This window comes from Durio zibethinus, chromosome 2 (genome assembly GCF_047325235.1).
Source record: "Durio zibethinus cultivar Kanyao isolate XHJ-2024 chromosome 2, ASM4732523v1, whole genome shotgun sequence".
Classification (NCBI taxonomy): domain Eukaryota; kingdom Viridiplantae; phylum Streptophyta; class Magnoliopsida; order Malvales; family Malvaceae; genus Durio; species Durio zibethinus.
This window is the reverse complement of record NC_143163.1, coordinates 35,292,339-35,306,214: the sequence shown is the minus strand read 5'-3', so window position 1 is coordinate 35,306,214 and position 13,876 is coordinate 35,292,339. Positions and strand designations below refer to the sequence as shown.

The 13,876-nt window shown below is 33.3% G+C and overlaps 2 protein-coding genes across 7 annotated transcripts; both read right to left on the bottom strand.

Annotated features, from left to right (window-relative positions):
• Positions 1-6,415: 6,415 nt before the first annotated feature.
• On the bottom strand, positions 6,416-8,294 carry LOC111317508 (myb-related protein 308-like). The gene is made up of 3 exons (XM_022919941.2): positions 8,004-8,294; positions 7,706-7,835; positions 6,416-7,311 (listed from the first exon to the last, which is right to left on the bottom strand). The coding sequence occupies exons 1-3, from the start codon at positions 8,131-8,133 to the stop codon at positions 6,858-6,860; spliced, it is 714 nt and encodes a 237-aa protein (XP_022775676.2). The 5' UTR covers positions 8,134-8,294; the 3' UTR covers positions 6,416-6,857.
• Positions 8,295-9,259: 965 nt separating this feature from the next.
• LOC111317702 (uncharacterized) lies at positions 9,260-13,805 on the bottom strand. Of its 6 annotated transcripts, none has more exons than XR_016333312.1 (7): positions 13,115-13,746; positions 12,909-13,025; positions 12,404-12,532; positions 11,867-12,050; positions 10,063-10,234; positions 9,620-9,783; positions 9,260-9,517 (listed from the first exon to the last, which is right to left on the bottom strand). XR_016333312.1 is itself a non-coding variant. In XM_089753780.1 (7 exons), exons 1-3 carry the CDS (start codon positions 13,516-13,518, stop codon positions 12,491-12,493), a joined length of 582 nt encoding a protein of 193 aa, XP_089609906.1. In that variant the 5' UTR covers positions 13,519-13,805; the 3' UTR covers positions 9,260-9,517; positions 9,620-9,783; positions 10,063-10,234; positions 11,867-12,119; positions 12,404-12,490. The 6 variants fall into 6 exon arrangements, 5 of the variants coding, with proteins under 5 accessions (XP_089609906.1, XP_089609903.1, XP_089609900.1 ...); XM_089753780.1 differs by having other exon boundaries at positions 11,867-12,119; positions 12,909-13,044; positions 13,115-13,805; XM_089753777.1 differs by having other exon boundaries at positions 11,862-12,050; positions 12,909-13,044; positions 13,115-13,805.
• Positions 13,806-13,876: the final 71 nt, after the last annotated feature.

Sequence of the window (13,876 nt, the reverse complement as noted above, 5' to 3'; positions counted from 1 at the left end):
GACAATGACAAATAATTTGAAAACCTAAAATTCAAAGAATAATGTTCAAATCTTCACATCGACCTCAGGTTTACGTCGGTTGCTCACCTTTGGTCTAATGGACAGGTCAAATATATGAACAAGATAATATTAGAAACTTTGAAAAAGAAACTCAATGCAACAAAAGGGAAATGGACTAATAAGCTACCAAAGGCTATAGGTTTTGAGGATAAGTACAAAGGTATCAATAAGTGAAACCTCATTCTATCTAACATTTAAAATAAAGGTCATGATACTTGTTAAAATCTACCTTCTGAGCTTGAGAGTCAAATTAAACTTAGAAGAAAGAAATAAAAAAATACATAGGGCCAACCTAAACCTCGTTAAAGAATAGAAGGACATAGTCCTAGCATGGATAGCAACTCATCAACAAAAGGTGACCAATTATTATAATAAAAATGTTCGACATAAACATATCAAAAAGAGTAACCTGGTACTTAAAAAAGTTAAAACCTCAAGAATAGATGATCAAGGTGGCAATTAGCCTTAACCTAAGAAAGATCATATGTAGTTAAAGAGATCATCCATGATGCAACTTACAAATTATAAAATATGAATGGTCACGTCATCGAAGGACATAGAATATAAATAATTTAAAGGTCTACTTTCAATAACTCGATCTAAATCAAGCTCACATTTGTATATTGTACTTGAATGCAAAAATCAAATTTTGCTCAATGAGCCTATGCCTAACTAATCTAGCAAAATCTAACCTAAAACTTAGATGTATTCTTAAGTTCATTAATCCAAGTGATTATGTAAATTCTCAATTCAGTTAATTGGACTCAAATTTCTTTGATTAATTATGCTTAAACTTGAGCAAATAAAGAAAAAATTATAACAGAATTGAACTAAAGCTTAGACTAAATTGAACAAAAAATTTTATTTCATTTTCTATCAAGTACAAAAGTTGTTTGCTAGGTAGGTCAGTAAAATCAGAGGTTATTACAAAAATAAACCTTATACATCAACCAAAAATTTACAAAAGTTAAAAAAAATCACTTGTCAGCAACATCGATAATAGTAATAGCAGGGGTAAACCATCATTAGTAGAAGTAATAGCAATGACCTCACCCTCTTCAACCTCCTTTATCTTATGTTCAGCACCTAAAACAACCTTGAGCTTGATGTTCATTACCTCAACATCATCCTTCTCTTTCTCTTTTTTTTTTTTTTTTCAGGCTGATTTGAAAGAGGCATCAATTTGATATTGTTGATATCAATATCAAATAGGTCGAGGCTAAGGGTGAAAATTTTAAATTGTACCTCATATTTGGCCAACTGAAAGGCACCCACCATTTTTTAAAAAAAACTTTACTTTTATCTAAAGGCATTTGTTGAAGGCCTTAAACTCTTTCGTGGCCTTCTTCTTCATATCTTCTCCCTCTTTCTCTTTGGTATTTAGCTCAAACTTCAACCTTATTATCTCGACCTGAGTATTGTTAAACTTAAGCTCAACCTACTTTCTCATTAACTCAACTAAAGCTTTATCAACCAGGATAGCTTTTAGCTTTGCTGTTAGCTTGTTATTCTTTTTCTTCAGCTCAACCTTTTTTTTTTTTTTTTAGGATGCATTGAAGCTAGATCTAACATTGTCCAAAGCATCCAAGCTTTTCTTATGCTCTTTAACTAAGACATCAATATCTTTTTCAACCTTAAGCAAATAAGCTATAGCAAAGTAGGTGTGATAAAGGGCTTTGTTAGTGTTCTCTCAAGGCTGAGGTGGGAATTTTTATTGGATTGTGTAGAACAAGCTTTTAGACTTAGCAAAATAAAAAATAATAAGAAAATTATGCTGAAGTCAGTAGTGTTTACTAAGATGATGGACAACAACTTTGTAAAACCTCTTCGCCACAGTTAGGTTGGTAATGGGGTCATCAACAAGAGTGTACTCCAAGCTTATACAGATCTTTTTCGAGTTGGGCTTTAACATCCTAGCCTCAATATTTTTTAAAATAGGAAAAGAGACCTTCACCTTTAATTTTTTTTGAAAGAAAAAAGTGCTAGTGCTGGTGCTGATGTTAAGGAGAGATTCTGACCAACCATAACCTTTGTTTTTTGGGCTGTGAGAGAGCGATGTAATAGGGGTTTATAACCTTATCCCTCTCGCAAGATAGAGCTCCGAGTTGATTTTTTTGTTTTTTGGGCCTCAAGGGAGGTCAACTTGTGGGCATCAATAATGAGCTCTCCCTACTAGCGTGCTTTATTATTTTATCTCAATTTGATAGATCTAAGATAAAAAAAGCCACTAATGAGTCCATAATAATGTCGAGCACAGTTCTTATTTTCTAGGTCTCAACCTCAAGTTGGCTATCTTTTTTTTTTTTTTTTTTTTAAGACAAAGGAAGGGGAACTTTTAATTTTTTATTAAGCTTGAACAATTGACGAATAGTTTCATATCGGGTCGAGCTATTACATAATACTACCTCCTATCATTGGAGTGCATTTTAATAGAAAAAAATTCTCTAAATAGAGGGAGAGAAAGAAAAATATGTAGATGTTAACAAAGAATGATGAAAGCAACTATGTACTATATAAAGTTGGGAGTGAACTGAGTGATAGTTAAATTATAAGAATTAAAAATTAAAACAAATAAAAAATAAATTAAAAACCTCAGACTGACAACAAAAGAATCCCAATACACAAAGAGCCAATGTGGCTCAGTCTATCAATAACCTGGTCTGAAGAGTTTGACATTATTATACTGTACCATTCTCTAAGAAAAAGAAAAGTCATCACTAAAGCACGAACGTGATGAGCTGAACATGTGTTAGGATAATTTTTTTAATTTTGTCATGCCCTTTAGTTCGTTTATCACATCTTTGAGGGTCATGTTGAGTTCACAAGAAATATATATATAGACCTCGACCAGTTTATCTTGCTCCGTAAGATTTCTCTTCTTTTCGTCATTTTTTTTAGTCGAGGTAATCCCTTCCTCTTATTCCTCCTCAAAACCTTCCTCATCATAATCTTCACCATCATAAGACTTTAACTCATGAAGAGGACCAAGATTTCAAGGTGAAATTATGGCTGAGAGCAATACAACTCTAATAAAACAATGACGAGGTAGAGACCCCTCGAGAAAGGAAGAGATCTCAAGAAAAATTGACTGAAATGGAATGAAAATGACAAAAGGAGCATCGATAGGAGGAAAAGTAGAAGTAGAAAAAAATTGATGAAACCAAACCTTAGAAAGGGAAACAACTGAAGATAAAAAAAAAAAGTCGATCATAAAAAATAGACCAACCTAAGAGATAGAAACAAATGATGGATTCTATAAGTCAAAATCTATTTGAGCACACAGTTTCTCTATGCACAGAATCTGTCCTCCCTTTGCCTAAGCATTTTCTTTATTTTGCTATTGCTTTTCGTCGAACATCAAGTTAAATTAGTAGGCTATCATCTCATAATTATGACATCTGATGACTGGTGGAATCATATTGTTGTCTTACCCGAGTTGACCCCTTAGGTTTTACCTTATAACTTATAACCTCTCCAAAACTTTCGTTAAAAGACATAGTTAAAAATACATATCGAAGAAAGTGTTAAAAAACTTTAAGGTTGGAAAGCTTTTAAGGTCCGAAAATTCAGATCTAATTGAGAGCTAAAAAAACAAAAAGGTAAAAAAAATGGAGCCCTAACAACCCTTTAAATAATCACATGATGATCAAATAAATGGCACAGATCATACCACATATTAGATTAAAGATGGACAGATGTATTTTCATCTTCTCTATTTAAAATTTTTATTCAAACTACCTATTTCCTTATTTAATGTCATCAGACTGACCAAACCAGATAAACCTGATGTTAACCAACTAGATCAGACAAACCCTATCTCAAACTAACCAAACCAAACAACTCCCTAGAGCAGATTGGATGCCCAGCTCGTCACCAAAGTTCAAAGTAAAAACCCAAATTCAAACTCCTGGAATAGAACACAAGTCTCATGTCGATCAAATGAACTCCATTAATAACCTTGGATAATCTCAAATGATTAACACTTTAATGTCCTTCAAACCAACAATGCACTCAACTCAAGATGTATGCGTAAGATCAGACCTTCACCAGATCGGACCACGACTCTAAGCTATTTATCTTTCAATATCGATCTCCTCCATGATGTCAGCTTTGAAGAATCACATTTTATGTCATCTTCTTTTTTCTACTGGATCTACATGGAATGTACTGATCCTATGTCGAGCAATCTAATACTCAGACTACTTCATAAGGGAAACAGAATGTTATGAGTGTTTAGTAGTTAAAATGGTATAGTAATCTTTTTTCCATGTTAGAAACCTTCAACAAACAATCAGGGGTAATTTTGACATTTATATCAACCTAACATGTTAGGTCGGTCTAATATTCTCAAGACCATGTCAGTTCAATAGTCTCTTTATTGTCCCCCAATGGTCTTTTATTACTTATTTATAAATATAAAGGTCTAGACACCACGAAAATAACACACACACCACTCCATCTTCTCCCCATAACTCTCTTTCCAATCTCGTTTTTTCTAACTTACACATTAGAGTATAAACGCAAAAAACATTTTCTACATTTGCCTCTAACTAATCTTCTCTTCTGTCTTTTCAAAAATACCCTGAAACCGCAACTCAGCACAAAAAATTATCCCGAATGTAAGTGGGTTAACTACATTACCTATGTAATATTACCAATTCCAAATATATAAACATGACTTGTGGATTAATTAAAGTTCTAGGTCCGTCTCCCAAAATGCAGCAAGTGGCTGGCTATACCTTAAATTTCTCAAGGAAAACACACCATACCAAACCGTAACCATGCATGCTTCAAAGGAAGACTTGTAGGTATGAAAGATTTAGGAAACTCTCATGCCACGCACCAATCTAATTTGATTTACCAGCCAATGCGTGCTTATTTAGTTTCCCTCGTTTAATTATGTGTGGCCCAATACAGAAAACTAGTTTTAACTCTATAAACCGTGTGCTGCTAATAAATTCATAGCCTTTAACTGTATAAACCGTGTGCTGCTAATAAATTCATAGCCTTTATTCAATTGCATCTAATTAAATGTAGGACGTAGGAGCTGTAGTTTGAGTAGCTTTTTATGTAGTTTTTAGTATTTTTGTTTTTTTATTAAGTTTTAAAACACAAATAACTTAACCTATTTTTTAATGTTTACACTATAATATTATATATATTTATCCTTTATGTGGTATAAATTATATGGCATATATAAATATAAAAAGTAAAAAATAAATGTATTTTATAATTCAGATTGAATCTAATCACTTTCAAGCTTTGAATGTTGGAGTCAAGGCTTGACCTATTTTTGAACAGCTCTCTTTTCTTTTTTTTTTGTCCAAAACCATTTAGTAAGCCTCATATTTTTACCGTAATCCTCCCAAATATTGGATAAACCTTTAGACTTCGACATATAGTCCGTTGGATATGTCTAACTACTACTATTCAAATGCCATTATCTTTTTTTTTTTTAAATAACATGTAAACTTATCCACGGGCTAAACTAATCGCTTGATCTAAACTTAGTCGAGCATTAGATAAGACTTTTGAAATCCTAGACATTATTTAATGAATAAACAAGTTTTTATTGTGAAAAATGTAATAATTATGCGACAAGATGAAATTTTAAAAATGTTGTGACCTCGCGTTAGTTGGCTGGTGCATATGCAAACTACATAGTAAGTGCAGAAGCTGGTGTCAAAATACATCAGCCGTATGGTTGTTTGAATGTTTGGTGCTTGAAGAGAAACTGCATGGTCTTTGCATTGGAAAAATGGAAAACCCTAATGTGTACCTCGAACTTGTCATACACATCCTTAACCAACCATGCATATTTCCTATGATGAATTAATTGTACATACATACATACTTGCATGCAATGTATGCATGTATGTGTGTGTGTGTGTGTGTGTATGTAAGGGTAAGTTAATGGCAATTCTTTGAGTGAAATTGATATTCAGTGCTTCTCATCAACAAGGATAGACACATGTTGACTTCATGAACTATGCACTGAATGCATATTTTGTACCCTGAAAGAGACATTCAATTTCAAAAGCCCCACAAAAATTATTTGATCTTAAGTACTTCCTAACATCATTGTTCGTATGTTTCCGATGTCTTCATTTCTAAGCTTTTGTTGTAGACGTAGTAGATTCTTCTTTTTTTTACCCAGAATTTTTATAGCAACATAATCAAATTGGGAAATAAATTGATGAAGAAATTTATTCTTTGAAGAGACAATTAGTCAGTATTTATCAGCTTGTAGGATGGATACAATATGTATTTGTTACAACGAAACAAATTAAGCCATGCCCATGCAGTAAATAGCATCAAATCCAATACTAGGAGGAGCCATTGAGAACAAGAAATTAAAAAAAAAAAAATCACGTTTTCAGTTCTATCAGATTAAAGGCATGCATATATTTATGCCGCTTAATTATTGCTACATGTATGTTGATCCAGTGGATTTTAATTGTACAACTAATTAACAATAATGAATTACAATGTACTTGGCTTGATCGGTGATTTATGCACCACCTAGTAAATTTTAGGTATTCTTAGCAGCAATGGATTCAGATTTAAGTATGTTGAAGAGTATCTAGTTTTCCCCTCCTTTTTGGGCTGATTATCTAAGGATCCCCTTTGTCAAGTAATCCCTTTCCTCACCCTTTTTCTTGGGTTTTCCACAAACGGGAGTGCCAATGACTAATATTTAGATGATGTACACCTGAATCCAATTCATCATCAGTATATAATACCCAAGCCAAGTTAAGGGTTTTTGTCTATTATCTTCCTTTGGAGAAGCAAACTGACTATCGAAAGAGAACAAGTGTGGGAGATGGGGAGATCAATTCTAGGTCCCTCGATATGTTGGGCTGTTTGTGGTTTTGTTCCTGATTTTCAAGTTTAGCAATGGAAGGAGATGAAATACTGATGGTGAGATCTAGGTTCAGATCAGGGAGCTGATTGCATGGCTCATCCTCCATGCAACTTGCAGCATCAGAAATTTGATCATTGTCACATCGGGATTTCACTGTTGGATTAATATTATTGGTAGCTGCTGGGACTTTTGAACTAGATGATGTTGCACTAGTACTAGTGGAATTACGTGGATTTTCAGCGCGAGGAAGCACATTGTGGTTGATTAACCGATGGTTATTTGGATCGATACCCTTGTTTATAAGCTTCCTTTTTAAATGAGAGTTCCAGTAATTCTTCACTTCATTGTCGGTTCTTCCAGGCAATCTTCCAGCTATCAAGGACCACCTGAAAATGTTTCCATTATTATATATAGTAATTAAAACAATACTAAGCATAATTGAAGGCTCGATTGTTAAAGCTTTTCTGGCTGTGGAAACCGAGGTTAGAGATTCAAAACTTTGTAAGCAATTTCTTATGATATTAAAAAAGAAAAGAAGAAACTTATTTGTTGCATGATAACACAAGACTATTAATAAGACTGTTTTGAGTTTCCCTTTTTTTCTTGGGAAAATTGTACTTGCATTTCTCTAACAAACCTTCATCTTGCTTTTTCAAAAGATCAAAAATTCTAATAATAAGGAGAATATTAAAATTAATTCCGGCTGGAGAAATAGCTATGTTCAAACAAAACCAAGTTTCTTCAACAAGAGAAATATATATACATATATCGTATTCATACCGGTTGCCCAAGAGTGCATGAAGCTTGATAATGAGATCCTCTTCATCTTCAGCAAAGTTGCCTCTTTTAAGGTCAGGCCTTAGATAGTTTATCCATCTCAGCCTACAACTTTTACCACAGCGAAGGAGCCCTAAACCATTAAAAAAAAACCAGCAATAATATTACAATTAGTATCATTCATGAAATTCCTTTCTTTATTAGTCATCCTTGGCAACTAACAATAATTTTCTTCTTTGTTTTTCTGTTAACATATATGCATACGGCAATTGAGACTGCACTGCAGTTAACAAGTACTAACCTGCAGCCCGGGGAAGAGTACGCCAACAACCTTCACCGTGTTTTCGAATGTAATTTATGAGCTTCTCATCTTCTTGCTTCGACCATGCCCCTTTATTTGTGTCTTGCTTATCACAGCAAGGCTTCCTCATTGCCTTCTCTCCACTCCTACTTCTAAGTATACGAAATCAGATTGGCAATCGCCAAAGAGGTACAATCTTCTTGAAACAAGCAAAGAAAGAACGAAAGAAAAAGAAGAAATACCCACCATTCCCTAGATAGCAAAGGAAAATATAAGCAAATGAGGGAATATATACAGTTAGGGACGTTGGTTGTTGTATAGATGTAAATTAGAGAGAAAAAAAGGTTCGTTGAGTTGACTGGTGGTTTGCAAATGCGTGATTGCGTGCGTGTGGCTGCATCTTTACTACACTTCCGAATGATACCTAGACAGCAAATGGCAAATGAAAGTTTTTTTTTTTTTCTCGTGTTTTGTTAGTTAGTTGCTGTTAAGTATATGTCTTTGTCTTTCGCCAACAGTTAAATCTTATCCATCCTTTTCCATGTTTCCTTTTCATTGCTCCTGTCAGTTCTATAAATAAGGTTTCAATTTGATTTTTTTTATCTTTTTTTTTTTTTGAATTCTGATCTTCATTATTTTAAATATTTGATTAAATTATGTTTAACAAATATATACTTAAAAATTATATTATTCAATGAAACTTTAATTATTACTGATTTATTTGATTAAAAAAATAAAATTTTGACAGTAATTGGGACGAAAGGAATATATATTACAAATTTTCATATTATATTCAGTGCTTAATTTGTGTAGCCTTGCTTGATTTCTTGGTCCTAGCAAGGTCTGGATCAGTGAGAATGGGGAATATAGTAAAAGAAGAAAAATGGAGTTGGCACCATCACATGTTTTTACGTTGACTGATAGTTTTTTTTTTTTTTTTTTTGGTTCTGAGCTATTGTTTCACGAACAATAACAAAACATCTTAACAATCAGTCACTCATATATATACAAATATAAAATATCATATGTGATAAGCATCCATGCTCTTCTCATATTGTATGGAGTAATAATTTTGGCAATAAAATAGAACAGTCTTCAGGAGCAAGAGCTGATAGTACACGGTATTTTTTAAACAAAGGAACATTATACCACAATATGATTGATAGCACGAGTATTATCTTTCTAATCATTGGTGCTGATTAGATTCCTTGACTTTTTTAAATAATTATAATTCCTATATTTTACTCACAAATACATTTCAAAATAATTTAATAAATTTCTCTTTTCAAAATGCAAAGGTATTAACAATATATTACTTGAAATACTTTGGATCCTAACTCAGTCCTCCAATGTGCTACCTTAATCATTCTACATGACCTTAACGTGTATGACAAACCAAAATATTAGGGCTTTGGTTGCTTTCTAAAAGCAATAACAGCAGTAAAAGCCTACACAGTATCAATATCATACTATAAGCTTTATCGGGGGCACTGCTGTCTAAGAATTAAGCCAATCTGATAAAAAAAAAAAAAAAAAAAAAAAACAAGAAGTTAGTGTCTACATCAAGTTAAACTACTTTACTAAAACAATTCGAGGCACTAGGTGCACTGACTTACGGTTTTATGTTCCATCAGAGTTCTGCCCCCTATCAAAAACAAATCTCAACAACCTCGTTCCAGTTGGTTGAATATTGGTATTCCCAGTCAAATTTCAGTGGTGCTCCTTTCAAATTGGTAGCTTCGGATTCAACTTTTACAGCTGTTCTACTTCAACTTTAGACCTGCAAAAGCCAATCACCGTGCTTACCAGCTCACATCATGGATATGGAATCACCTTCAATCAAATCTCAAGCACTATGGTATGTTGAAATTAATAGACATTATTTCAGTCAAAAATATATGTAATAGTAAAATTTTTCAACCAAAGCATGTTCTACATTCCCTTGAGGTCTCGCCAAAAAGATAATAGAAACAAAAACTCTTGCATCACTGTTATATGAATCAAAGAATGATGACTTCATTTAATTTGTATCTTCACTTTCAAAGAACACTATCCATACTTTATGATTAAGTAATGAATGTGGCTCTTGAAACTGCAAATTCATTAGCTGGAACAATGTCAGAAGGGCAGTGAATGCCATCAACTGTGTTTCTATGAAGAGAATTTGGGCCAATTCCTGCCTTATGAGCTGCAATAACACCTATAGCTTCCCAATAGTTTGAGACCTTGACCTGCACAAAATATGCCATTGCATTGGTTATCATGTGTTTAAGCTTCTGATTTCAATGCTAATTATAATTCCACTGCATTAAATTATAGAAATACTGCATTTTTATGCAAATGATGATTTCTAACGTGTCTCTCATTTCAAATTCAAAGGAAAAATATAGTCATCAGGATAAATTCTGATAAGCCCTGAAACTATTTTGCCTAGTTTAACAGAATAAAATTCTGCACTCGGAGGATTGAAAAGGCATCTTTCCTTAAACCTCATAGAAGCAAACTCTATGGCAGATAATCTTTCTGCAAATGGTTTTTCTAGAGATAAATAACTTGTATGATCGCTGTGAGGTTGACGGACTCAAATAAAACTGAAGGAGGCAATTAAACTGTGTTAATGAAACATTAATTAGATTTTCCTTCTTCTCTTCTTTTCTTTGAAGACAAGTAATAGTTAAAAATAACAATCAAATAAAGTGTTAGTTGTTTGAATTTGATTAGGAAGAAATAATCTTGAAGAGGACAGTTCTGAAAGATAACATGCTTTTCTAAAAAAGCTATGTTACTCAACAATACTAAGCATAAATTTAGGATATTTTAGATAATTTAAGTTATTTTATTAGTTAATATTTTGCTTATTTCTCATGTACTAGGGTTTTAGGCATACTGGTTACATTAGCTATTTTGTGTTTTTATTAGATTTTGGGGTTTAACTTATGAAAACCTATTTTATTTTAGTTTCTAACAGGTTTTCGTTTATAAGATATTGATATTTTCGATATTTTGATACATAGATTTTGAGAATTCTTGAGATTTTCAGATTATCAATGGAGTGTTATTGTTTGACAGCACTTGTTAAGTTCTTATACATCAATAATTTTCCTTCAACTTAATATAGTCTCTAAGTATTAGGCAACTATTAAGTATTAGGCAACTATTACCCACAGCTCAACAATTCTCATGGATAAAGAGCCATTTCTCAAGCATTTGTGGTTTTAGGGAAATATGTGCTATTTTGCTTTGGGATTTAGCTTATAAAAACCTACGTTATTTTGATGTCTAGTAGGTTTTGGTTTATGAGATTCTGACATTTTGGAATTTGGTATACAAGTTTTAAGAATTCTTGAGATTTTGGAGATTTTGATTGAGATTTACTGATTATCACTTAAGTGTTATTATTTGAGAGTACTTGTTCTACATCAATAATGCTCATGTATCTTAACATAGTTTGTAAGTGTAAGGCAAATTATAGCCACAGCTCAAGCAGTGTTCATGGGTACACAGCTCATTTAAAATCAATTTAATGGAAAATTCAAATTAATACGACTTACTAACAAGGGAAAAGTAAGCAGAGCAAAGGGAAAAAGGGTAGTATTATTAGCATCTATCCTTTATCTATGATATTGAAAAGCCAAAAAGTTCAAAACTAATTAGAAGACTTCTTCCAACCGTGTTAATTCTCAGGTAATTTGAATAAAACAACCAATTGCATACACTCAGTGCAAAGTTCAAGTTCATCAAAGAAAATTATCATCAGAAACTTTCACCTTCTGTGTGCACTTATAAAAGACTTTCCAAATGGTAAAATAATAGATTCTTTGCACTTTACTCAAGAAGTCAAAGAGAATAAATAATTGCCTTACTATTCCAAGTCCATAGACATCAAAAGATCATCCACTTCATCCGAGAACCACCCAACAACAGCAACAGCATCCACTTGTGATTGTTGGACTAAATCCTTAACAGCCCGCAGTTAAGAATCAGGGTGTTTAATCCTACCTGTTGATTGCCCAGTTGTTGGATTGACCCACTTTTCCACCTACAAAACTTGTTTTAGTTTGTAGAGCATCAGGTTATTCTCTTCTTTGGTCTTTATAAAGTCAAATTTTCCTTCAACTAAGATCAAGAACAACAAAAATTAAGCAGTGACATGCCAGCTCAAACCTTAAAAATTTGTACCTAAAACATGCAAGCAATAGTGCAATTTTGCTACGAGGAGATGCAATTTATAGTTTTATATATCACAATTTGATATGCATCTTTTTCAGCTAGTAGAGCACCAATGTGAAGAAGAAACTATAGCATTCTACCGCTGGAAATGTTTTATATTTTCTGTTCCCAATTGGCAAATTTGAGTTCAGCACTTTAAGTATCTCTTCTCAGCTAAATTAAACTGTTACCTCTAATGAGGTGTCAGTGACAACATATTCAACAAGCGGCAATCCAAGGGAAGCCCTAGTGGCATCAGCTACTTGCAAATGGCAGATTCAACGATGCTCTCCTATGCCAGCATCAAGAACCAATCCCACCTGCATCAAGTCAAAAGCTCGGTAAAGTTAAATGCTAGCAATTTAACACAACCAGCTATAAAGCTAAGAGTAATTAGGCTTATTATGTATCATCTCAAATTGAATGTCCATCTTTATTTTTCAAATGTCCCAAAATTATGTCATATTCTTTCTTTTTTTTAACCCTTAAAACTCTTAGCTTCTCTACATTCTATATGAATTTTTCATGATTTCTTTGCAAACTTTTAGCATTACAAATTATTTAACATCAATATCATAAAAATGTTCCAAAATCTTAACTTATCCATATAGACTAAATCCATGAAACTCAAACTTGAACATTAGATTTGAAACAAAAAAGTATTTGAAAATTTTTTTAAATAAAGAAATAAATAACCTTGTTTTGGTGAACAGGTTGCAAAGCCCATAAGACTAGCGCAAAGCGGTCCAGAGCATAACCTTCAACATACATTACACAAGGCATGGGCCAGTAAAGCATTGCTGCATTCAGAACCTGCAAAATTTTAATAGCACTAATTTGATACGATTAAATTTAATTTCTTTGAAACCCTAACAAAGAAAGGAAAAAGAAAAAAGTCTTACACTCTTACACTACGATGTGAAATGAGACAATCAACGACGGAGGATAAGGCAAGAGCAACAGGCAGAATATCACCCGCGAACCCTCCGATGCTGAACCCCACTCCGTTTGCACAATCATTACGCTCGTGTAATCCCTCTTCCACTGAATCCCCCCCTAGCCCCAAAAAAAAAAAAAATCCTCCCCGGAAATTATTTGCATGTACTACTATCAAAAAGAAAAAGGAAAATCTTCTTTTTTTTAATTTTGGTTTAAGAGATTGAAATGACTGAACTTGTTTGCGGAGTAAGGAGCGTTGCAGGTGATACGTGGCCGAATGACGGTCGTGATTTGGTGATGAATTGATTCGACAGTGATTGCCATGTACGGCATAGTTGGAGAGCTGTGGCTGCCGGCCTGCCGCCATTGTTTGGCGGAAAAGAAGAAGAATGTTATAGCTGTTGGACTGCTTCGCGTTTGAACTTTGAAGGCGAGTTACACATATATGCTAATGCAAGCGGCAGAGCACTTTCATTTCTAGCTCTCCAGTTTGGTAGCGGATTGACGGTCTTGCCCCTTAATCCTTAAAACATTTTGGGCCATTTCCTCACCTTCTTCTCTACAATGACCCAATCTAGCATTATTGTTTTATAAATCAAATTAATTTCCGTTCTAATTAGAATCATATGGAGTTGTTTTTTTAAATACAGAGAAGGTTATCGTCGGAAATAAAAGAAAAATTATAAGAACTGAAATTTAAATCTCAATTTTATTGAATAATGTTA